The sequence below is a fragment of the Lycorma delicatula genome, chromosome 11 (assembly GCF_047948215.1).
Source record: "Lycorma delicatula isolate Av1 chromosome 11, ASM4794821v1, whole genome shotgun sequence".
In the NCBI taxonomy this organism is placed as follows: domain Eukaryota; kingdom Metazoa; phylum Arthropoda; class Insecta; order Hemiptera; family Fulgoridae; genus Lycorma; species Lycorma delicatula.
In genome coordinates, this window is record NC_134465.1 from 45,248,976 (window position 1) to 45,274,624 (window position 25,649).

Consider the following 25,649-nt stretch of genomic DNA (forward strand, 5'->3'; position numbering starts at 1 on the left):
ATAAATTTGTTAATCGCGTATGACCGATTCTAAGTCTGGTCACCGCTACTTGTTCACGGCGAGTCAACTTATAGTCGCTTTTCCATTTATAAGGAGAAGTTTTTACTGAGTTTAATTTTGTATTTAAACTCCTCCATTCAGCGTTCCACTTGTTTTTTACTATGTTTGTTAGACGGTTTTTAACATCTGCCACTCTTACAGGAAATGCATCCAAATCATCGCAGACTGTTGCCTTTCTGGCAGCTTCGTCTGCGATTTCATTACCTGTAATACCAGCATGCCCCGGAGTCCATACAAATACGCATCGCTGTCCTCGTTGATTTAGAACGTATAAAATGGACAGGATGTTTGCAATTAGGACATCCTTAATGTTATTGTTCCGAATTGCGACAAGTGCACTTAAAGAATCGGAACATATTAGCACTCTCTCTTCGCAATAGTGTTCAGTATACCGAAGAGCTTGCTGAATTGCAGTGAGTTCTGCCGTGTAGACACTGGCCACATCTGGCAGTTTCCAAAAGTGGGCTTCTCCATTTACATATATCGAGCATCCAACACCATGTTCGGTTTTAGAACCGTTAGTATAAATTCTAATATGTTCTTCGTATCTACTGACGGTTGCCAAAAATTCCTCCTGGATGATCACTGCTGGTTTCTTTTTTATTTCTCCTTGAGAGAGATCCAACCTTGTATTTACCGCTGGCAAGAGCCATGGCGGTATTTCTCTAGTAGAAATTGCCAATGTATCTGGAATGGCAATTTCGTATTTACTTCTTAATTCGTGGTACCTAATTCCGGCTGGTCTGGAATAGGTAGCACGACGTTCGTATAATGCAGCCATACTGTGTTAATAGTAATCCCTGTCACTACAAGTAGCGCTAATGTTGCAGTCCGCCATCTTGGAATTTACCTTTTTTTTTGAACGGGAGAAATTCTCTTTTCTCTCGTCGTTTCGGACCGGGAATTTGAAATTCCACAGGGTAGCCGACCAAATTATTTTTTACACTTTTAATATTAATTTTTTTTTTGTTTGTTTAATTTTGATAATATTTAAAAGGTTGGAAGCACTGACGTATATCTGTTGTTGTCTGCTGTGATGTGATGAGATTTAGAATTAAATAAATGAAGAATATTTTTCATTTATTATTTTTTATTTTATTTTAATTTAACTTCCGGATCCACCGTTAGGCATTCTTCAGAGGATGAAGCTGAATGATTTGTAGGCGTGTGTGAAAATGCCGTGCCTGACCGGGATTCGAACCCGGGATCTCCGGATTAAAAGCCGAGACGCTACCACTCGCGCCACGGAGGCCGGCAAATGAAGAATATTTGAAGTGTAAAAATATAACGCGGTCTGGCCGGGTCTCGAACTCGATTCCCCGTACTATTCGGTCCTTAAAATAAGAAATATAAAGCGTTTTAATAATCGAAATAATAAAAATTAAATCGTTGATAGATTATTTTTTCTATTATTATAATTTAGATAAAATAAAAATACTTTAATATTAATGAAAAAAAATTGTATCATGTTATGTTCATCACATTAAAAACAATTGAAGGGAAGTTTGAGTAAGGATGAAATATCAGGATGTGACTGTCATCCACTTCTTTTTTTTTTAAAAAAAAGATTATCTCCTACTCATTTATATTACGGTAATACATTATAAAATTATTTCAATTTATTTTTATGTTTCCTTATAAATTAAACGTATATTTTTTACTTTTTTTTAATTCTATTTTATTAGTCAGCTTATTTTAATGTTTTCAACAACTTTTTTGTATTTAAATTTTGAAACTTCTCTTTCAAGTTTGCTAAATTAAGTAGATTAAAGTTGTTAGTAACTTTTAATCTTTTTATTTTTATTTTTTTGTTTCTCTCTCTCATCTTCTTTAAAATGTTTACGTTGTTCTTTATAATTGTACATTAATTTACCGGTTTCATTATATACTATAGTTTTTTAAACAGAATATCCATAATATTATTTCATTAAATTTTCTGTAATCGCTAATCTGATGTGAAATTTTAAAAAGATTATATCTATAACTACATTTCTTTCGCTAAATCCACTGTTTGGTGATTAGTATGGTTTAAATCAAGAGTGTGTTATTATTTTATATGTAATATCTTTCTTTTAGAAATTGTTTTTTTTTACCATCCCTTACTAAATAATCATGTATAAATCGTTATACTTTCCTGACGTATTGGTCTTGCATACTCTAAAAATGAAAAAAATGGATGAAAAAGGTTGGCTAAAATTTCTTTTTTTTGTTAAAATTAAAATTTCTTTTTAATAATTAATAATTATTAATAAAAGTTTAAATAAACCAAAATAAGTTTTAAAAATAGAAAAAAAAATGTTTAAACTTTGATCGGCTCCCACACGTCCAATATTGACCCTCCCACAGTATTTTTTGGGCCCTATTTGCACTACTGCTATGCTTAGAAAGACAAAAAAATTTCGGTTAAAAAATTTCGAGTAAATAAAAAGGTACTTTGATGTTTTTATGGAAGGGGAGAATTTGGAAGAATGTTTTAGATGGTAAGATAATTATGCACTAAGCATAATATAAAGTGGGGTTATGTTTGCGAAATTAAAAAAAACTTGAACATAGAGAAAGTATTTACTCCACCCCTTGGACATATTGATCCCAAACTTTTACAAATTGCCCTATTCTCTGTGCCAAATTTCATCAAAATCGGTTTATCCAGTTGAAAGTTAAAAAAAAACTTCAAACATACCAACACACTACATTAATCTCCACTTTTTTTTGAGGGGGATCCCTGGGTCATGAAACGTTGAGAAATTAAAAAAAAGTAATTTTCAATTTTTGATCTATAATTATAATTTCCCTTTTGCAGCATAGATTTAGAGTCTAGATCTATGATGCCAGGAAAGTAACAGAGATATTATTTTTGAAAAATAAAATTAAACTTTAAAGAATAATGGAATTTTTATGAGTTTTTGTTTTTAAATATTATATTATTAAAATTGGACAATGTGTTGTTTAGTCACTAAAATTAGAATTAATAGATTTTATTTCTAGTTTCAGTAGGTATGTTTTTTCCCAATAAATCAACTTACATCTACATATACAAAAATGAATCTTTGTCTCTCTGTATGTCTCTTATGCCTTCCTAAACCGTTCATCCGATAGCGTTGAAACTTTGAGGAATGGTTGGACGCATGCCAGCATGTTGGGGCATGCTGAATTAGTTTGGACCCGCTTTGTGGCGCTGGCGTCGAGTTCGAAAAATTATATTTATGATCCGATTTGTCTCATATTCAGAATACAAGGAAAGAATTATCTCTGCATAATATGAACCCGCTAGATAGCGCTGGGGTTGAGATATTTAGAAAAATTATATTTATGGACCGATTTGGTTCATATTCAGAATATGAATATTAGTTACGTGAAAAGAAATATTTTGTCGAGACATTTACGAAACAAACAAACAAATATACAAACAGCCTTTTTTATTATATATATATATATATATATATATATATATATATATATATATATAAAAGGCATCCCCTTAATACCAAAAAACTAATGGACCGATTTACGCGCGGGCAAAGGGAAAAAGGAAAAAAGGAAACTGGGAGACAGTTGAGGGAGAAGTTGGAAAGGGAAAAGAAGAATAAGTGAAAGGTAAAATTTGTGAAGTTCAGTTTTTTAATTTTTTTATCAAATTTTCAATTGTGTTCATTTAAACTCTCTCTCCCCCACTCACTCTCTCTCTCTCTCTCTCTCTCTCTCTCTCTCTCTCTCACTCTATATATATATATATAAAAGGCATGTTCGTCTGTGTGTCCGCTAAAGACCAAAAAACTAATGGACCGATTTACGCGCGGGCAAAAGGGAAAAGGGGAAAATTGAAAACGAGGAAAAGGGAAAAAGAGAAAAGGGGAAAACGGGAAAGGATAAAAAGGAAAGTGGGAGAGGAGTGAGGGAGAAGGGTGAAAGGGAAAAGTTGGAAAGGGAAAAGGGGAAAGAGAATAAGCGAAAGGTAAAATTTGTGAAGTTTAGTTTTTTAATTTTTTATCAACTTTTCAGTTGTGTTCATTTAAACTCTCTCTCTCTCACTCTCTCTCTCTCTCTCTCTCTCTCTCTCTATATATATATATATATATATATATAGTAGTAGTGAAGCATTTCCGGGTCTGCTAGTTAATAATTATTTCTCTCACGATACAAATTTTTTCAAGTTAAAAAAAAACATTAATTAAAGTTTTACATTTTTTATTATACGTTGCTTTGTGATTTCAATGAGAAAAATTATTTAAAGGTAACAAATTTTTTGTACTTGCGATAGGACATTAATATTTATTACACTCGATGATAAATTCGCAGTGAAGCTGAAAAGGTAGCGATTTTGGTTACCGAAAGCTTCTCTGTCGACTACTGTTTTGGAGGAAAATTAAATGCAACATCAAAATATGTAAGTATTCAAGTAAAGAATTATGTTAAAAAAATTATTCTCTGTTTCCGTAAAATTTTGAGATACAGAACCCTTAACGTCAATACCTCTCTTCCACGTTACCTGGTTGCGACCATAATTGAATAGCATTCATTAATGGATTACAGAAATCATCACGCCAAATTTTATCCTACTCGGTCCAGAAAGTCTGCAGATATTAAGAAAAAATAGGCCGACCTACATACATTCTTTAATGCTAAAATTATGTCTTTTGATTTGATATGAATCATGAAACGTGAAGGCGGGTAAAAACTCGGACGTGCAATATTTAATCCGATTACTACACTTTCCCGTACACCGTAGATAGTATAACTATGTATCCGAGAAAACAAAAATCAGTATCATTACTTAACATTAAAAAAAAATATTATAGCTTTTATGTTTTATTTTAGAGAAAGAAAAGAGGTCCTTAAAAAAGTGTTACTTTTTTTTTAAGTTTTATTTTTTAGTACAGGCAATTTGTCATCAAAATAGGCTGTATTTGAAAATCCTTACATACCGATTGATCTTTTGCCCATGCGTTTCAAAAATCTATGGGAGGGGGATGTTAAAAATCTGGAGTTAAGCTTCCCTCGTCACCCCTAAATATGGAAAATACATCAATCGGTAGGTAAGGATTTTCAAATAAAAATACAAATTGACTGTTCTTTATTATTTGTTTTTCTTATGTTTTTATTTTTTATTTATAAGTTTAATAAACTGTTATATATCTGAACATTGGTGAACACTGTTTACTTTTCAGTTGTTTTTTTTTTTTTTTTTTTTTTGTTAATATTCGATTGATTTCTTTGAATTTTAAAATTCTTTTTAATAAACTTGGATCAAAATGATATTCCGAATGATTTTTTTATCGGTATTTTATATACTTACATGCGGTTCACCTTCTTTATGTATAATTTCTTCGTGTTCCAATAACAATTCGACGGCTTCAATAAATTCAGCATTGATCGCATGCAGTAAAGCATCTTTTGTTTCTAATCCCATTATTACCAAAAGTTCAACCATTTCTAGGTTCTCTCCATCGATTGCTAAATTTAGCGCACCGCGTCCTAGACTATCTACACAATTAATGTTGATGTCGTGACGCCGGTGTGCCCTTTGCAAAAACCTGTAACGAAAAAAGTTATTAATGAAAATAAAATATTTAATCTATTTTTTTCGTGACAATAATGTTACGAATCTTATATATAATCTTATCAGTGCGCCTATCGAAATGGAAATGTATATACAGGATGATTCAGGAGGATAGGACAGTACTTTGACAACTCATTCTAGATTCTAAATTCTCTACAGTTTATCTTTAAAAAAATGTATGATTTATTGCCAATTTAACAACGTTATTGTACGTCAAATGTAAAAATTAAATGTAAATTGAAAAAAAAAATTAAAAAATAAACTTTAATAATGGATGAAGTAATAAAAGGCGTTTTTGAAAAGGCGTGAGTTGGGCAGTTGAAGGGATGGTGGAGGATGCAAAAATAAAATATGTATATATTTCGCAGAATAAACGGCAGTCGCATAACATTATGGAGAGTCGAGAAATTTTTACTTAATTTTTCAGGAAAAGTCTGGAAAAACGAATCTTAAAATTCGGTTGGAAACTTGATTATATAGTACAAACTATCATGCGGATTAAGGGAAATATAATTATAATTATTTTCATCGCCATTATAACTTAAAACTAAAACATTTTATTGTTTTGGATCGATGTAAATATACGAAATCGATTAAATATAGAACAAAGTTAATTAATCGATCAAGAAAAAGGCAACATAAAAGGAAATTACATTTTTAATATTTTCGTCTATTTGTCAATCCTTTTTTTTTATGAATAATTATTTATTTCTTAACTTTTAACATTTTTACTTTTTTTTTTTTTTTTTAACTGAATTTTTACGGGCATCGACTGCTAAGGTCATTAGCCCTCGTCACATTCTTTAAAAGAAATTATTATCTCCATCAGGATCGTCATATGTAAGGGTGTAAAGGGCCCTTACATTTTATTTAAAAACACAAACTTCACAATAAACATTAAAACATGAAAGACAAGGACAATCACAAACACTTACGGGGTGTAAAGGGCCCCAATATTAAAATTTGAGATAGGTTCTCAAAAGACCATGAAAATAAAATTAAAATTAATCTTATCAATACCATATCTTTCTTTCTTTCTTCTACGTAGTCTCATTTATAGTTTGTTTAAGCACCCTCGGGGCGACCAGAACCGCCGTTGAGCAGTATATCAGTCGTGCCAGGGTGCCGTGGCAGTTGAATCCTTCTTATATCAGGCCATACGCATGCACGGCGTACACCCATAGCCTCGCGCCCTCAATCCACCCTTGAGGGTTCCCCATGTCATCATCGGACACACCCCGACTCACTGCTCTTGAATGCAGGTGAGCCAAAATGGCCTAGGCAAGAGGGCTACCTCCCGTCACTATACGTGCCACGCTTCGAGACTCCCTTATATGTATTTATAAAACTACCGCTTAGAGTATCTTTTACCACAGCTTTAAATTTCCATTTTATAGACTTTTAAGAAGTCCACTGGCGTGTAAAAATGCAACTATTTATATTTTCTTCATTTCCATTATCCAGATCAGCACTAATATTATTTGTAAGACGGAACCTCTTTCTGAGGTCCTCATATATGGTACACTCTTCTATTAGATGCTTGATTGTCAGTGTTTTATTACAAACACCGCACATTGGTCTCACTTCGCCGGTTAACAAATATAAATTTGTTAATCGTAATATTCATAAATGTAATTTATATAGATTTATAATAGATTTATATATTTATTTTTAATAAATAGATTCGATCATTTTCGCGGTAACAATAGTAATAATTAAAAATATATATCGCCTTCCTTCAAAAAAGTATTTTTATAAATTAATTTTAATTCATTTAATGTCAAATATATAAAAATAATTTCTAAATAAATCAAGATGAATTTTTTTTAAGTAGTGTACTTTCTTCTATTATAAGGAAGAGAGAATTATAAAAAGAAAAGGAAGAAAAAATGTAAGGTCGATTTTCTTGAAATGTCAAAAGTATGAAGGATAGCGTACGCTACAAGTATTAGCTCTATATTTCCTTATCGTATTTATTTACGAATAGACGTTAAAATACAAAATACAATACAATAACAGAAAATACTAATACAATACAATAAAAGAAATAAAATTGCGTAAATTTTACCCGTCAATAGTAATTTTAAATTAAACAATAAATTATATTGAAAGTCATTTTATAATAGAGTAATATACGCTTTCCATGTTAAATAAAGTATTACTTATTTAATGAAAAGAATACCTTGTAAGCGATATTGTGGAATGAAAAAAAAATTAAGGTTATTAAGGCAAAACTATTGTTGCCGGAGCAAGGATTTGATGATGTACTTGACACATTGCAGATAATAAATGACATTTGTATTTTATTTACTCTACAAATTATTGTAGTAGATATGAAAAGAATTATTGTTTTTTTTTTGTATCACAATTTACTTACGAGCTGCTAATTTAGTTTATCACAGCTATTAATTTTTCATTAAATGATATAAGTAATGACATAATCGTAAACGTTGTAAGCAATCTGACATGAATCATAAGTCAATCCTAAAATTGACAGTAATTCTCGAGAATCGTACTTACCAAAACGTACTATTGCATATCAGCGTTCCAAGCCCATCAAAATGCAATCGATATACTGACCTTTCCAGTAAAACCTTCCTTTTATTAATCACTGATGGTACTGTCTGTACATTCAACATTACTCTCAAAGAAAGTAACTCTGTCTGGAGCCGTTTGATTGCTAAAATTGCTATTTTTTTGTTAGAGTGGGTCATGTAACGCTAATTTCTATAAATAAATAAAAAAAAAATTGAATAGTATATTATATCTTATATGTACCTTTGATCTTTGCGAGTTTGAATGCGTATTTTCAGAAATACGGATAATTGGAAAATTAAAAGAGGTTTATAATACATACTAGACATATCATTGTAATTTTTATTGGTTATCATTTTTATTAAAAAAAAAATTATAAAAATATATTTGAATACATATAAAAAATTGTTTTTAAAAAAGTTTTTATTTGATTAATATTAATATAAATAAATATTTTTACTTTTTTTTAGTATTAAAAAAAATTCAAAAAAAAAATTACAAAAATATATTTGATTAAAATAAAAATATTTTTTTTTAAAAAAAGCTTTTATTTAACTAATATTAATATTAACATTAATAAAAAAAGGAAACAAATTACAAAAACCCTCTAAAAAGTAAAAAAATAAGAAATCAAATTGAGAATTTTAAACAAAAAAATATAATATATTAACAAATATAAAAATGCACTGAAAAGTAAAAAAATAAATTATATAAATATCTAATAAATAACCAATAAATAAATGTAATAATTATTAAATTTTAAAATTAAAAGCAATGAAAATATTTAGTTAAATAAAAGCGTGGCGCAATTTTTATAATTTATTTAAAACAACACAACATTTATTTTTAATCTTCATTTTCATTTTCAATAACGACGCAAGGAGGCGGAAAGGTCTGCTGTAACCTCTCCAGTTGAGACTGACCAGCTACAACTAACAATCTGGGAAAATGCACCGACTCGCTTTCTTTGTACGTGTTCTCACATAGTTGAAGTTCATCTTCGAATTCTGCTTATAATCTAAGCTAAATTGAACGCACTCTTTTCGTTAAAAGTTTCATTTTAATTAATTATGAATTTTTATTTAACGAATAAATAATTACGATTACAATTATAATAATTAATAATTTTTCAGATTACCGTCAAAATGTAATAACTTTGTGCAAGATTTGTAAATTTAATTTTTATTTTTAATCTTATTAACCCTTAAAGGTCATCTCGGTGCAAATTTGAACCGTCAAAGAATTAAAACTTGAGTTATTTTTGTCAGATAAATAAAGTATATACATATACTAAACAACCTCATTAAACAAAAAATATATTTTAAAACACAGCAAATGTCTATAAATACTTATTCGAAAACATTGTTATAAAAACTGCACCACGCTTTTATTTAACTAAATCTTTTTATAACCTTTAATTTTAAAATTTAATAATTATTACAATTATTTATTGGTTATTTATTAGGTATTTATATAATTTATTTTTTACTTTTCAGTGCATTTTTATATTTTTTAATATATTATATTTTTTTGTTTAAAATTCTCTATTTGATTTAATTCTTATCTTTTACTTTTTATAGGGTTTTTATAATTTTTTTCCTTTTTTTATTAATGTTAATGTTAATATTAGTTAAATAAAAGCTTTTTTAAAAAAAAATATTTTTATTTTAATCAAATATATTTTTGTAATTTTTTTTTGAATTTTTTTTAATACTAAAAAAAATAAAAATATTTATTTTCACACATCGAAGTTACATACGTGTACCAAATTTCAATCATTTTCATACGATAGTTCATGAGAATGAAAATTTTCAACTAAATGCATGAATTTAGCGTAGGGGTAGCGCGTGGGGTTGTGGGGGTGGGTCATATCAAATTCCGACATCGTAGTGGTGTATTGTCATACGTGTACCAAATTTCATTGATTTTCATACGATAGATCAAAAGATATAGCAGTTGCAAGATTTTATTATTCCTAAAGCGAGTGAAATAAAAGCTTTTAATCATGGAATATAAAAGAATAAACGTATTTGAATAAAATTAAAAAGATACTCGCAGCAAACGTACTTTCCAATAATAAATAGTTACGATAATACGTTACAAAAAATCGTACGTGTAGAATTCTGCCATTAAAATAATTTAATTTACAAAAATTTACGTGAAAGTAATTATGATCAACTATCTCAATATTATATAAAAAAAAATAAATCACTCTAAAAAACAATTATAAGAATAACTTACAAATTAAGTATTGATAAGAATTTGAGTCAAGCTTTTTTTTCTTGTTTTCACTCATTTGACTGGTTTGTTGCAGTTTTCCAACATTCTAAAAGAATATATTTTTATTCTAGCTGTTTTGTCCACTGATGATGATTGTTTTACAATCGAAACTATTTAGAATTTAAATAAAAGTTTTGTATATGGTTTTTGGAGGATAATAATCATATATGCCAAATTTTCTCAATAATTTTATAGCATAGCTGTTCATTTGTGTGAGATTTTATCTCCTGAATGTTGTATCGAACTTGTTAGAATGTAAATATAATATTCTCTTACAAACGCACAGTGGTGCCAATCGCCAAAAACATGGTCAAAAATCAAATACATGCTATATACATTGAAAAAAAAAAAACGATTCCTCGCTGAAAATATGTTTTTGAGGATGCTGAATCGAAATTTGATATTTAAAAAAAAACTCAAAAACAAGATGACGGATACAAAATGGCCGCCAAGAAAATGTAAAAATGAATCAAACATCCAAAAATTAATGTGATTTCGTAGCAATCACATTAAGATTGCTACGAAATCTTAAGAGATTTAAATTTTAAGAGAGGATTAAAAGATTTAAATGGCAGAAAGGCTCCTGGATAGACGGAATACCTGTAGAATTACTGCGCAGTGCAGGTGAGGAAGCGATTGATAGATTATACAAACTGGTGTGTAATATTTATGAAAAAGGGGAATTTCCGTCAGACTTCAAAAAAAGTGTTATAGTAAAGATACCAAAGAAATCAGGGGCAGATAAATGTGAAGAATACAGAACAATTAGTTTAACTAGTCATGCATCAAAAATCTTAACTAGAATTCTATACAGAAGAATTGAGAGGAGAGTGGAAGAAGTGTTAGGATAAGACCAATTTGGTTTCAGGAAAAGTATAGGGACAAGGGAAGCAATTTTAGGCCTCAGATTATTAGTAGAAGGAAGATTAAAGAAAAACAAACCAACATACTTGGCGTTTATAGACCTAGAAAAGGCATTCGATAACGTAGACTGGAATAAAATGTTCAGCATTTTAAAAAAATTAGGGTTCAAATACAGAGATAGAAGAACAATTGGTAACATGTACATGAACCAAACAGCAACTGTAACAATTGAAGAACATAAGAAAGAAGCTGTAATAAGAAAGGGTGTCCGACAAGGATGTTCCCTATCTCCGTTACTTTTTAATCTTTACATGGAACTAGCAGTTAATGATGTTAAAGAACAATTTAGATTCGGCGTAAGAGTACAAGATGAAAAGATAAAGATGCTACGATTTGCTGATGATATAGTAATTCTAGCCGAGAGTAAAAAGGATTTAGAAGAAACAATGAACGTCATAGATGAAGTCCTACGCAAGAACTATCGCATGAAAATAAACAAGAACAAAACAAAGGTAATGAAATGTAGTAGAAATAACAAAGATGGACCACTGAATGTGAAAATAGGAGGAGAAAAGATTATGGAGGTAGAAGAATTTTGTTATTTGGGAAGTAGAATTACTAAAGATGGACGAAGCAGGAGCGATATAAAATGCCGAATAGCAGAAGCTAAACGAGCCTTCAGTAAAAAATATAATTTGTTTACATCAAAAATTAATTTAAATGTTAGGAAAAGATTTTTGAAAGTGTATGTTTGGAGTGTCGCTTTATATGGAAGTGAAACTTGGACGATCGGAGTATCTGAGAAGAAAAGATTAGAAGCTTTTGAAATGTGGCGCTACAGGAAAATGTTAAAAATCAGATGGGTGGATAAAGTGACAAATGAAGAGGTATTGCGGCAAATAGATGAAGAAAGAAGCATTTGGAGGAATATAGTTAAAAGAAGAGACAAACTTATAGGCCACATACTAAGGCATTCTGGAATAGTCGCTTTAATATGGAAGGACAGGTAGAAGGGAAAAATTGTGTAGGCAGGCCACGTTTGAAATATGTAAAACAAATTGTTAGGGATGTAGGATGTAGTGGGTATACCGAAATGAAACGACTAGCACTAGATAGGGAATCTTGGAGAGCTGCATCAAACCAGTCAAACGACTGAAGACAAAAAAATAGTAGCAAAAATTGTATCAAAGGGTTTTTCAGGATGCTGATTCCAAATTTGACATTTTTTTTTTTAATTTACTTGGAAAAAAAGAAATATAATTACGGATCCAAAATGGCGACAAAAAATTGAAAAATGAATATAAAATTCCAAAATTGATTTAATTTTGTACAATAACTTGGATTAAAGGGATTTTTTTCCACAATAGTAATTCGACTTCATTATCATGAAAAAATAAATAGCAATTTCGAAATAGAAGTGCATACTATTCTGAATAAACATGAAGAAAGAAAAATTCTATCATAGAAAGGTCTTAATGTTTGCTTTTTGAAAAAAAAATTATTTTTATTCTTACAAAAGCTCTTTCTTTAATTGTTAACTAAATAGTGAATTCATATAAATCGCTTTATAAAATAATATCTTAAAACTAATATCAATTTAACTAATTAAAACTAATATGATTACAATTAATATTCATCATCTGAAGAACGATAGGACTCATCTGAGCTGCTGTCAGCTGAAGAACTACCCGTATCTTCTTCAGAGGTTACCATACTACTTGCTGTAGGCAATTCAAGCAGTGCTTTTACTTCTCGATCAAGAGATTTCATAGGTTTGCTTGGCAATTCGCGAACACTCGATATTACCGGATCTGAAAAAATCAACAGCCTGCAAAAAACATGTTCCATGTTTTTGCTCGACTTGTTTTTCCAGCGAAATTTTTTTATAAATATGTTGCATGACTTATATTGTGCTTCTTCAGACATCTGTTCTATTGGCAGATAGATGATCATGCCCATATGGTATGATCAAAAACTGCTTTCCGATATTATTGATTAGAATCGAATTAAGTTGAATTAAATCACAATAAATTTTAAAGTGCATTTTAAACACAACGGACAATGATGGGCACTTGCTATAAAGTGAAATTCAAAGAGAAATGATTCTTTGACTCGCACAAGTTTTTTCAAAGCGGGATCTTGTGGGACTTTTGAGTTACTCTAATTGTTATTCGATTAAAAATATAAACAATCGTTATACTATTTTAAACATTTTATAAATAATGTCAAAAGATAAAAATTCCGCCCAAAAACCAATTTAATATTAACCTTGAATACTCATTTTCACGAAAAACCTGGATACACTGACATGCATAAACAGTTTTTCATTGCAATTTAGCAATAAACAATAATAATTTATTTAAACAAATCACTCAACATTTAACGTTTACGACAGCTTGCTTACTTCGGACCTTATAGATGCTAATTTCGTCAACTACAGGTACCAACTTAACTATTTAGGCCCTAAAAAGTCCCAAAATTGCTATCTTATTTTACGGACTTTTGGCCAGCTTTTGGAGGATTGGCACCACTGTGAAACGTAAGACGTAATATTTTTTCCTGTTTTTCTTTACATGCTTATCCTTCTTTATTTATATAATTAATTATCGGAAAGAATTTTTTGTATTATTTTTAGAGTCAGTAAAATTACCTAATTAGCCCATTCATCGGTTAACAGTTACTAATTGAAAATAAATGTAAAAGACATTTTAAATGAATTTTTACCTGCGAACATTGGCAGAATCTCCTCTTTCCACAGCTAGAAGAAATTTTTTCTCTTCTAAACTAAGTGGTTTTGGTAGGTTTGGCATCACTACGGGCTTTCGGTGCATTATACCTGGCCCTTCGATCTCCAGTCCTACCTGAAACGTTTAATTTTATCGTTATTATATTTAAAACAATTTTTTCTATCTATTACTTTAGTCAATATATTTTACTTTCCCGTCTAGATAACGTTTTAACAGAGCTATATTAGCTAAGACGTACAAATTTGAAAATATATTAAATCAGTGTTCTTTTCTAATTGTTCTTTTTGCACAAGGGAAAATTTGTGTTACATTAATAACTCTTAATAAAAAAAAAAAAAGTTTCCTTTTTTTTCTTGAAAAAAATAAATTTAAGTAATAAACAGAATAATCATATATATTAAAAGAAAAAGAGATTTTAAAAACACTTAAGATCACACTAGATTTTTTGCCTTTATTAAAATTAAAATTCATCGGCAAAGAAATAACGTGATTAATATAATTATTTGAATACGAACAAAATAAACCAGGTGATATTTAAGTATTGAAACATCTTACTGCATATCTGAGAGGTATTTGGAGGCAGAAAGAAATGGGGGTTGTACATAGTTAAAATAAAATCTGTATTTTTGTGGTTTTTTAATTTTTGTCCGCCATAGTGAATCAAATTTAATTTTCTTAAACGATGATTTTGATTTAAAATTTTACAAGAAAAATAATGGTGAAACCCAATGTACAATTTTATTCAATTTTACATTCCAAACATTAAGCAGTAGTATAATATTGATGATAATAATAAAGAATAACTAATAATTAACAACTGGACAACAAATTAAACGGTTATTATTAAATGATATTATATACTTTAAATACAGAGTGATTTTTTAGTCCTGTTACTTAATTTTAAATGTAATTTAAGAAAGAGAAATTTAGGTGGAATAAAAAAATGTATTTGTTACTCACAAAAGAGATTTAATAAAAAGGTTTCTTACATAATTGTTAAAGAATATGCTCAAAATGCTCACCCCTTGCACAGACTCTTACACGCACGGACTCTTTTCAGAATATTAGCAGAAACCTTTTTAAGAGTTGCATTGGAAATATACGTGATTAAGTCTGTATTATTGACTTTAAGTTCATCAATAGTGAGGATTGTTTTTGAACAAGGCCTCGGACTTATATAGCCCCGCAAAAAGTAGTCAAGAGATGTGAGGTCTGGGGACCTTGGAGGCCATAAGCCGTTGCTTATTATTCGATCATCAAAGAACTCTTGCAGAAAATCCACAGTTTCTCGGGACGTGTGGCATGTAGCGCCGTCTTGCTGAAACCAGCTATACCGTTCTTGAGGTTCCAGGAGGGACACAAATTGGCGCACAATATTCTTGTATACTTCACCGTTTACTGTCTGTTCGAAGAATATGGGTCCGACTATACGATGACGAGATATCGCACACCACACACCAATTTTTTCAGGATGCAAAGATTTGTCTTGTAAAGCGTTAGGATTTTCAACCGCACAAATTCGATAGTTTTGACTGTTCACATAAACGTAGAGATGGATCCAAGCTTCATCACTAAAGAACACTGTGTTTAAAAATTCGATTCCGTTATCGTTTACGAGAGACCTAAACCGACGGCAATATTGCAATCGCTTGTTTAAATCTGGAGGCTGAAGCTCTTGGACTAATCGTACGCGATACGGATATAATTTCAATTTTTTAGCCGCTTTCTGAAGACTTGAATATGACAAACCAAAATGCGTGGAAAGTTTTCGTAAACTTTTCCATGGAGAATTGAGCAATCATCTTGTTTTCACATTCTCTAAAACGTCATCTGTCAAGCGAGTTGGTCGACCGCTACGTTTTCTGTCGCAAACATTACCTGTCTCTAAAAATTGGTTTGCTAGCCTTGAAATTGACATTTTTTTCTGGTGGCGGAACACCAACAAATTTAATTTGAAATGATTATTTTACACTCGCGTACGATTTCGTAGCAAAATATTGTTCAAGAATGAAATCTCGTTGTTCTATGGTAAAAGACATTCTGTTTGTAACAAGACTGGAAACGTTTACACAGCTCAAGGAATCAACTCACACTGCCATATATATACCGGTTTAGTAGCGCTACCAACTTCGTGTCACAAAACAAAATTTCCCTTTCTTAGAAAAAAATTATGACATTAACAATTGGGTAACAGGACTAAAAAAATCACTCTGTATTATAATATTATTTTATAATTTTAAATAAATGCTCAATCGTAAATTACTAACGAAACAAATTTTGAAAGCATAATATTTTACAATAAATATTCAAAATGATTCCCTGTACAGATTAGCAGATGCTGGTGGTACACGTGCAGATTCGTTTTTATATTTTCGATTCGTCAATGTCTGCAGGTTTTGTTTTGTAAATATTATGTTTCAGGTACCCCAAAAAAATATAATCCATGGGAGACAGGTCTGGGGACCAGGCAGACCACTCCATGGTTCCCCTACGACTTATCCGGCGATTTGGAAATCGTTCATTTAAAATTTGCCGTGGTCTTAGATAATAATGAGGTGGCCACGCCTTGCTGAAACCGTACGTTATTATTTAATTATTGTCCAAACTTTTCTCGGATATTTGGTAAAATCCTATCGGCTAATAAGTTGTAGTATGCATCTCCTGTAAGACAGTCATCTGAAGACAAAGGTCCTATAATACAAAAACCGGAGATTCTCGCCCAAACTTTCACTTTCCGAAGGTGCTTTTTATGTGCTTCCAATATCCATTTTGGTTTATTATTGCTCCAATACCGACAGTTTTGCTTATTCACATGGCCATTTAACATAAATGTCGCTTCATTAGTAAATATTTCCAATTAGAAAAATTCCCGTATATGTCAAATTTTTACTCAACTCGGCGGTCAAAATCAGCTGCCGAAAGATCTGGCATCAGGTGTAACTTATAAGGGTGAAAGTTATTATTATTGCACTTTTTAAAGGTCGTTATTTTATGCATTATGCATGTAAAATGCAACAAAATTGTTCATGCAGCGCGTTTTACCTCGTTTTATTGTTAATACGATTTTTCCATCATCGCAAATTTGAATGCTTTTAAGTCGATAAGGAAGGCATTAAAAGAAAATTGGGTTCACCATTGTTTTTCTGGTAATATTTTTAATCGAAATCATGTCTCTTACGTCATTTCCTGTTTAAAAAAAATAAGTTTGATTCGCTATTGTGGACAAAATTAAAAACCTACCATAATTTTTTTTAATTACTATGTAGAAGCTCATTTCTTTCTGCCTCCAAATACCTCTCAGATATGCAGCATAAAGCTCTTCCATACTTAAATATCACTCGTTATTTAATTATGTATACGAATTGAGACTAACGCTGTATGATAAAATTATAAACAGTAAAAACAGATAATCTTTATTTTCTATCTACTATTTATAAATTTTTTTTTGTTTTCAATCACTTGACTGGTTTGGTGCAGCTCTCCAATAATCTTTATCTAATGCCAGTCGTTTCATTTCGGTATACTCCCTAAATCCTACATCCCTAACAATTTGTTTTACGTATTCCAAACGTTGCCTACCTGCATAATTTTTTTCCTTCTACCTGTCCCTCCAGTATTAAAGCGACTATTCCAGGATGGCTTAATTTGTGGCCTATAAGTTTGTCTCTTCATTTAACTATATTTTTCCAAATTCTTCTCTCTTCATAGATTTACCGCAACAACTTTTCATTTGTCACTTTAATAACCCATCTGATTTTTAATATTCTCTTATAGCACCGCATTTCAATAGCTTCTAATCTTCTCTTCTCAGGTACTCCGATCGTCCAAGTTTCACTTCCATATAAAGATACACTCAAACATATATATACTTTCAAATATGTTTTCCTGACGTTTAAATTAATTTTTGATGTATCCAAATGATATTTTTTTACTGAAAGCTCGTTTGGCTTGTGCTATTCGGCATTTTATTTCGCTTGCTTTGTCCATCTTTAGTAATTCTCTTTCCCAAACAACAAAATTTTTCTACCTCCGTAATCTTTTCTCTTCCTATTTTTATATTCAGTGGTCTATCTACATTATTTCAACTACATTTCATTACTTTCGTTTTGTTCTTGTTTATTTTCAGGCGGTAGTTCTTGAGTAGGGCTTCATCCATTCGTTCATTGTTTCTCCTAAATCTTTTTTACTCTCGGCTAGAATTACTATATCATCAGCAAATCGTAGTATCTTTATCTTTTCACCTTGTACTGTTACTCCGGATCTCTAAATTGTTCTTTAACATTATTAACTACTAATTCTATGTAAAGATTAAGAAGTAACAGTGGTAGAGAACATCCTTTTTGGACTCCATTTTTTATTACTGCTTCTTTCTTTTGCTTTTCGTTTAGTACTGTTGCAGTTTGGTTCCTGTAAATGTTAGCATTGTTCTTCTATCTCTATACTTAAACCCTGAATTTTTTAAAATGCTAAACATTTATAAATATTATTGAATTAATTAATTAATAGGGTAAAATAAAATTAACGTTGCTGATCTCCAAGACAGTTTAGTGTTATTCCTATTGTGTAGCCTTTTATCTGGAAGGCTTCTTTCGGTGTATTAATTATTAAATTTAAAATAAAATGAGTTTTAATTACGCTAATTTAAAAAAAAAAAATCTTATTAAGACTAATCTAATTTAGTTTATACGTGTTATTAAATCTAAAATAAATATGTTCAATATTAATAATTATAATAAAATAAGAGTATAATGAAAATTAGGCCTACGAGTAAATTGTGTATACTTGTACCTCGTGGTTACTTACTCCGTCCAAATCTTTTTTCTCTCCTGCCATGATCGACTATACTTGGGTGAAGACTTCAAATTGAAATAATCGATTATTATCGATATATTAATCAGCTATGATGTCTTTTGTATCCTAGCTCCTAGGACCCCCGCTGAAATCAGAAATTTAAAAAAACTGTTATTATTATTATTAGTATTTCTTTACTGATTTTATTGTGGTTAGATTCATCTATAGCACGAGATACATAATTTTAACTTCGTCATCTGCAGCTACATAAATAACCATTAAGTCGCTTATCATTTTCATGTTCAAAGCAGTCGTGTTTACTACATTGCTGAACGACGTTACCATATTTTTAACTCGATAAAGAAGATGCTCGATTCATATTTCTTTATTTATATTTTTCCGACTACAGCGATATACACACTGCTCTAGCTGCAACGTGAATGTTATTTGTCAAAAATATCTGAAAAATTGGTATTTTTTAAGCTTTTTGATTAAAAGAGACATTTAAAAAATCATTTAACAAAAAAAAAAAAAAAGAAATAGATTTAAACAAATTATAAATCTACAGAAAATATTTTTTATTTCAATTCTTCCAAAACCAAAAAATTGGTTTTGTCTGAAATGTTTGTGACTGTGTAAGTATGTATGTTGGCCTACATTTTGATCTATGATCACAATGAACAATTTTCTTCAAAGTTCGTAGAGAGGTACTTCGTACAGGAGGAAAGAATGTATTAAATTTTGACAGAAATTTGAAAAATGAAGGTGTTTTGACCGAAATAAAATTTCACATTTTTACTGTTGCATTTTATTAAAAAACGTTTCTTACAAAATTTGAAGTTTTTTTATATAGATAACAGATTAACAAAATTTTGTTTTATTTAATATTCACGTCCCTCCCCAAAAAATTATTTTATATATTTTTTCTATTTTTAGCTATTATTTTGCTTCAAAATGTTAATGGAAGTTTTTTGCAGTTATATTTTCTCCATCGGTAAGCCTTCAATTTATTATACAAACTTTTTTCCTGTCCCATTCTAATGCTCCCTGGTAAAAAATTATTTTTTTTTTAATTTAAAAAAAGAGATTTTTAATTTGTTTAAAATTTAAATCTAACTCAAAAGTTACCCCCGTTACATTTAAATGTAAAAAAATCTTAATTTTTTATAGCCTTTATTTTTTAGTATATAAAAAAAATTAATTCTTGAATCCCTACGAAACTTAAAACTTTGTTTATATAGAATTACGACTGAATCTTTGTATTTTTTAAACGATTTTAAATTTCTTTTTTACTTCCTTGTTCAAAGTAAAGACAGTATTGTGACCGCGAAAAGTTTCGGTTTTCAGATTTCAATGGAAATATCCATTTAACCATCACTGAATCCATTTTGACTACTTTCGGCGTGACATTATACTAAGTTACCTCGTACACATTGACATTGTAGGGTACGTATCTCGCATAACTGAAACATTATCGCCGTACGATGTTGAAATTTTGGATTTAGGATTGTTGTAACATCTAGTTGCGCACCTTTCCTTTTGATTGCAATCGACTGAACCCAGTGTTAAAAAAAGCCCAAAATTCAAACGAATTTGGATTTTGAACTTTTTCTTAAGTGCAGTAGTAAGCCCTGATTGAAAGTTTTTCAACGATGTAGTAGTTATTTCCCTGGTTCCAGAGTTATAGCCAAATAGAATTTTAATTAATTAAATATTTGGATCTTATACGGGGAAGGCACATCGGTTTGAATCAGATTTCATCTCCTTTTTTTTGTCAACTTTTTTTTTTTTAATTTAAAAATATTGATTTATTAATAGTTATTTATCTCTGGTTATAAAAAAAGTTTTACGGTAAATAATAATTCAATAATATCAATAAAAAAAAATGAAATAAAAAAAAATTAATGAAATAAAATTTTATGTATTTTCATTTAAAAAAAAAGTTTATGTAATCTAATAGGCGTACAGGGAAGTTATGTGGTGTCCACAACAGAATTTTTTAATTTATGATTACTACTTAAGGATTATTTTCTTAAAAATTAATTTTATTCGAATGCTTTCCCTTGCGTATGAGAGTTCCCTTACGAAAAAATATTTTTTTTATTTTTCAAGAACCCAAAATAATCATGCCACCGTTCAAATTTTATTAACTCCTTCGAAATTATAGAAATAATTATTTTTTTTTAATTTTTTATTTAACTGTATATCATAAAATTAGAAATAAATATTTTTTGTAAAAAATGAGAAAAAATAATTCATAATTTCGATTACTGTTTTTTAAGAAGGAATTATTTTATCATAAAGGTACGAATAGAGCTCAAAATAAATTGTTGGCTTTTCTATCATGGAAATGGTTTTTCTTTTTTTTTTTGGAAGAGTAAATCGGGTCACAGTTCTCTGCATCTAATTTGTTGTACAGATTAATTGAAGGTCTTTACTGTGTACAAACGTGTAGATTACCACGATCCACGTACTCTTCTAAGTAAAAATATCACCGTAATTTTGTGCATATAGACTTACGTGATGAATGAAATACTTTTATTTTTCTAAGCGTATTATTAAGATTACTAGACGTTTTGATAAATTAATTTTTTCCTTTATAAAATTTCGTAATTAATTAATAATATAAAATTATAAGTGTACCGTTAATAATACCTCTTAAATATCAGTTTAAATATCTTTTTCTGTCAGTCATCTACACACGTAATAATATCTCCTATCCTTTTATTCTACTCGTATGTGCTGACCTTCATAGGGAAGTGGTATTTTCTTCGTTTTTCATCCAGAAGGTTCTGGGTTTAAATCCCGGTCAGGGTTGGCATTATTCACATGCTACAAAAATAATTTTTCATAAGTAACTGTAATCGGGTCTGTTATCGTGTACTTGATACAATGAATAAATATTTATTCTGTTACTTTATATAAATAATATTTTTCTGTAAATGTAAATTTTAACGAAGGTATTTATTTAGTAAAAACGGAATAATTATCTTTTTAAAGTTTTTATTTTAGGAAATTTTATTTAATGTAGGATTACTGCATAAACTCTTTCTTAATAATACTTAAACTTTATTTCTAACCGTACAAGTTTTAGATTATTTTTTTCTTATAATTTTTAAATTTTAATTTTTAAACTTTTTTATCCGTTTTAAAACAAAAGAATATAAAGTATTAAAACGTACCCTTTTCGTGTGAATTTTGAATACTTAAAATGTTTATAATCTTTGTAAGTAAAAACTTTCTGTTATTGTTACTGAAAGTTTAGTGTTTTTTTTTAAAGAGTTACTGAATTTTTCAAAGTTTTATTTTGAAATTAATGAGAATATTCATAAAAGTCTACGTTTAGTTAATTAATGTGAAAACAAAGTTTACACAACACAGTAAAGCTATCTACGAAACCATATTTATGTACGTTGTATATTTTTATCGTTGATCCAACGATAACAATTTTATAAGACTTTAAAATATTTTTTCCCTATTATTTTCCTGATGTGTAAGTTTTGCAATGTGTTCAATTAATAAACAATAAAGCAACCCCCATTACGGGCCAATGAGATGATAATGATATGTAAATTAGATATAATCTTGTACACGCACAGATCAACAATTCCTGAGAACGTGTGGTTAATTGAATCCCAGCCATTAAAGTACAACCAATTGGTTGCTCTAGTGGTGAATGCGCGTTCGCAAATCAGTTGATTTCGAACTGGAAAGTTCTAACATTCAAATACTAGTAAAGACAGTTAGTTACTTTTATACGGATTTGAATACTAGATCGTGGATACCGGTGTTCTTTGGTGGTTGGGTTTCAATTAATCACACATCTCAGAAATGGTCGATCTGAGACTGAACAAGACTACACTTCACTTACATTCATACATATCATCCTCTGAAGTAATATCTGACGGTGATTCCCGAAGGATACACAGGAAAATCGACACTGAAGTATACCGTTATCAGAATCTAGAATTAAAATCTATATAAAAGAAATTATCATGTACTAGGATTAAAACTTCAGAACCTTCGACTTCGAAAATCAGCTGTTAAACACCTGATTTGTGATATGAGTTAACCACTAGACCAGCCCGGTGGGCTTAAAACATTTAAAAAAAAAATGTTTTTATATTTTTACATTCCCGACTTTAGCTCTTATTGGTGTTGCAGTAGATTAGTAAAGGGAAAGTTTAGAGGTCGGCCAAAATCTTGGGTATGAGGTATTTACAAAACGCGATGTTTCAAGACGTCTATAGTTAAAAAGAAAAAAAGATAAGAAAGATAAAGGTAGTTACAGTAATTTCCGATTTATGTTTGTAAAGTATATAATATCGTGTCAGTGAGGGCAATGGAGTAAAAATTTAAAAAAATACAAAAAAAAAACAAAAAAAAATTACAAAAATATATTTGATTACATAAAAAAATTATTTTTCAAAAAAGCCTTTACTTAACTAATATTAATTATTAACATTAATAAAAAAAGGAAACGGATTAGAAAAACCCTCTAAAAAGTAAAAAATATGAATTAAATTAAATTGAGAATTTTAAACAAAAAAATATAATATATTAACAAATATAAAAATGCACTGAAAAGTAAAAAATAAATTATATAAATATCTAATAAATAACCAATAAATAATTGTAATAATTATTAAATTTTAAAATTAAAAGTAATGAAAATATTTAGTTAAATAAAAGCGTGGCGCAGTTTTTATAATTTATTTAAAACAACACAACATTAATTTTTACAACAATTATTTCATCATTTTCATTTTCAATAACGACGCAAGGAGGCGGAAAGGTCTGCTGGAACCTCTCCAGTTGAGACCGACTAGCTACAAGTAACAATCTGGAAAAATGCACCCACTCGCTTTCTTTGTACGTGTTCTCACATAGTTGAAGTTCATCTTCGAATTCTGCTTGTAATCTAAGCCAAATTGAACGCACTCTTTCCGCTAAAAGTTTCATTTTAATTAATTATGAATTTTTATTTAACGAATTAATAATTACGATTACAATTATAATAATGATAATAATTAATAATTTTTCAGATTACCGTCTAAATGTAATAACTTTGTGAAAGATTTCTAAATTTAATTTTTATTTTTAATCTTATTAACCCTTAAAGGTCATCTCGGTGCAAATTTGAACCATCAAAGAATTAAAACTTGAGTTATTTTATTACAGATAAAGTATATACATATACTAAACAACCTCATTAAACAAAAAATATATTTTAAAATACAGCAAATGTCTATAAATACTAATTCGAAAACATTGTTATAAAAACTGCACCACGCTTTTATTTAACTAAATATTTTCATTACTTTTAATTTTAAAATTTACTAATTTTTACATTTATTTATTGGTTATTTATTAGGTATTTATATTATTTATTTTTTACTTTTCACTGCATTTATATATTTGTTAATATATTATATTTTTTTGTTTAAAATTCTCAATTTGATTTAATTCTTATCTTTTAATTTTTAGATGGTTTTTCTAATTTGTTTCCTTTTTTTATTAATGTTAATATTAATATTAGTTAAATTTAAGTTTTTAAAAAATAATTTTTTATATGTAATCAAATATATTTTTGTATTTTTTTTAAGACTAAAAAAAGTAAAAATATTTATTTTTACACATCGAAGTTAGATACGTGTACCAAATTTCAATCATTTTCATACGATAGTTCATGAGAAATGAAAATTTTCAACTAAATGCATGAATTTAGCGTAGGGGTAGCGCGTGGTGGCGTGGGGGTGGGTCATATCAAATTCCAACACCGTAGTACTGCATTGTCATCGAAGTTACATACGTGTACCAAATTTCATTGATTTTCATTCGAATAGATCAAAAGATATAGCCGTTGCAAAATTTGATTATTCCTAAAGCGAGTTAAATAAAAGCTTTTAAAACAAAAATAATATCTTCACCTTCTTGTCTAATGAATTACTTACTATTTGACTAAGATTGCAGATATGTAATCATTTAAAATTGTAAAGTAGCACAGTATCAGTATTTTATCTACAAAAAAAAAAATTCTGGAATGTACTTTAAGACCTCTAGACCATTAAATTTAAATCATTTAAATCGCAATCGATCTTAAATTCAGATTAATTACATTTACGCGTTTGAATATATATATTAAATAAGATAAGTACAATAGTCTTATAACTAGTTTAAATCTATACGAAGAAGAAAATTTATTTACAATTATACGTACCGTAGGTGTTGTGCAGATATTTCCAGGACTCAAGGCACTTTATAAGACACCAAAATCCAGTAACGCGTTCGTCTTCTTTGCAATATCTCAAACAAGACAGGAGCGACTGGAGAGAACCTCCTTTCCCTTTTTTTTTTTGTTAAAAAAAGAAAGAAAAACCAAAAAAAATTAATCAGATTTAGATGTACGATCTATACTGAACCTACATCAACTTAACTAAATGTGACTACCTAACCTATTGATATAAGCAAATACATTTAATACATAATATCGGCAATAACCTGTACTGAACAGAATAAATGTGGCTTCCGAAGCCTCACAGATAACTTACTTATACTCCGTAACGCCTCTTATTAGCTTACATATATATGTATATAATTTTTATTATTAAATTAAGCACTGTATGTTTACATAGGCGTTTGTTGCACGTTTTTACTTCCATTTTATTACGGTATGGTTATTTTCTATTTATACGTAGTAAAATATACGTAAAGTAGCTGCGTATTGATTTCTTTAGTTCAGTACTGATATTATTTTTTTTCTTTTTGTTCTACATTACGGAAGTTTCTCTTATTAGTTTAATTGGATTATTAGA

The 25,649-nt window shown here is 29.3% G+C and overlaps 1 protein-coding gene across 2 annotated transcripts in view; it reads right to left on the reverse strand.

The window, feature by feature from the left end:
* Positions 1–25,369, reverse strand: part of LOC142332043 (transient-receptor-potential-like protein) — a 190,276-nt gene extending 164,907 nt beyond the window's left edge. The window contains exons 1-4 of one of the 2 annotated variants that reach the window (XM_075378148.1): positions 25,055–25,369; positions 18,847–18,979; positions 14,021–14,157; positions 5,354–5,591 (exon numbers count right to left, since the gene is read on the reverse strand). In XM_075378148.1, the coding sequence (XP_075234263.1) occupies positions 5,354–5,591; positions 14,021–14,157; positions 18,847–18,876 (405 nt within the window). In that variant the 5' untranslated portion in view covers positions 18,877–18,979; positions 25,055–25,369. Of the gene's footprint in view, positions 1–5,353; positions 5,592–14,020; positions 14,158–18,831; positions 18,980–25,054 lie in introns of both variants that reach the window. The other variant, XM_075378147.1, reaches the window with a different exon arrangement.
* Positions 25,370–25,649: the final 280 nt, after the last annotated feature.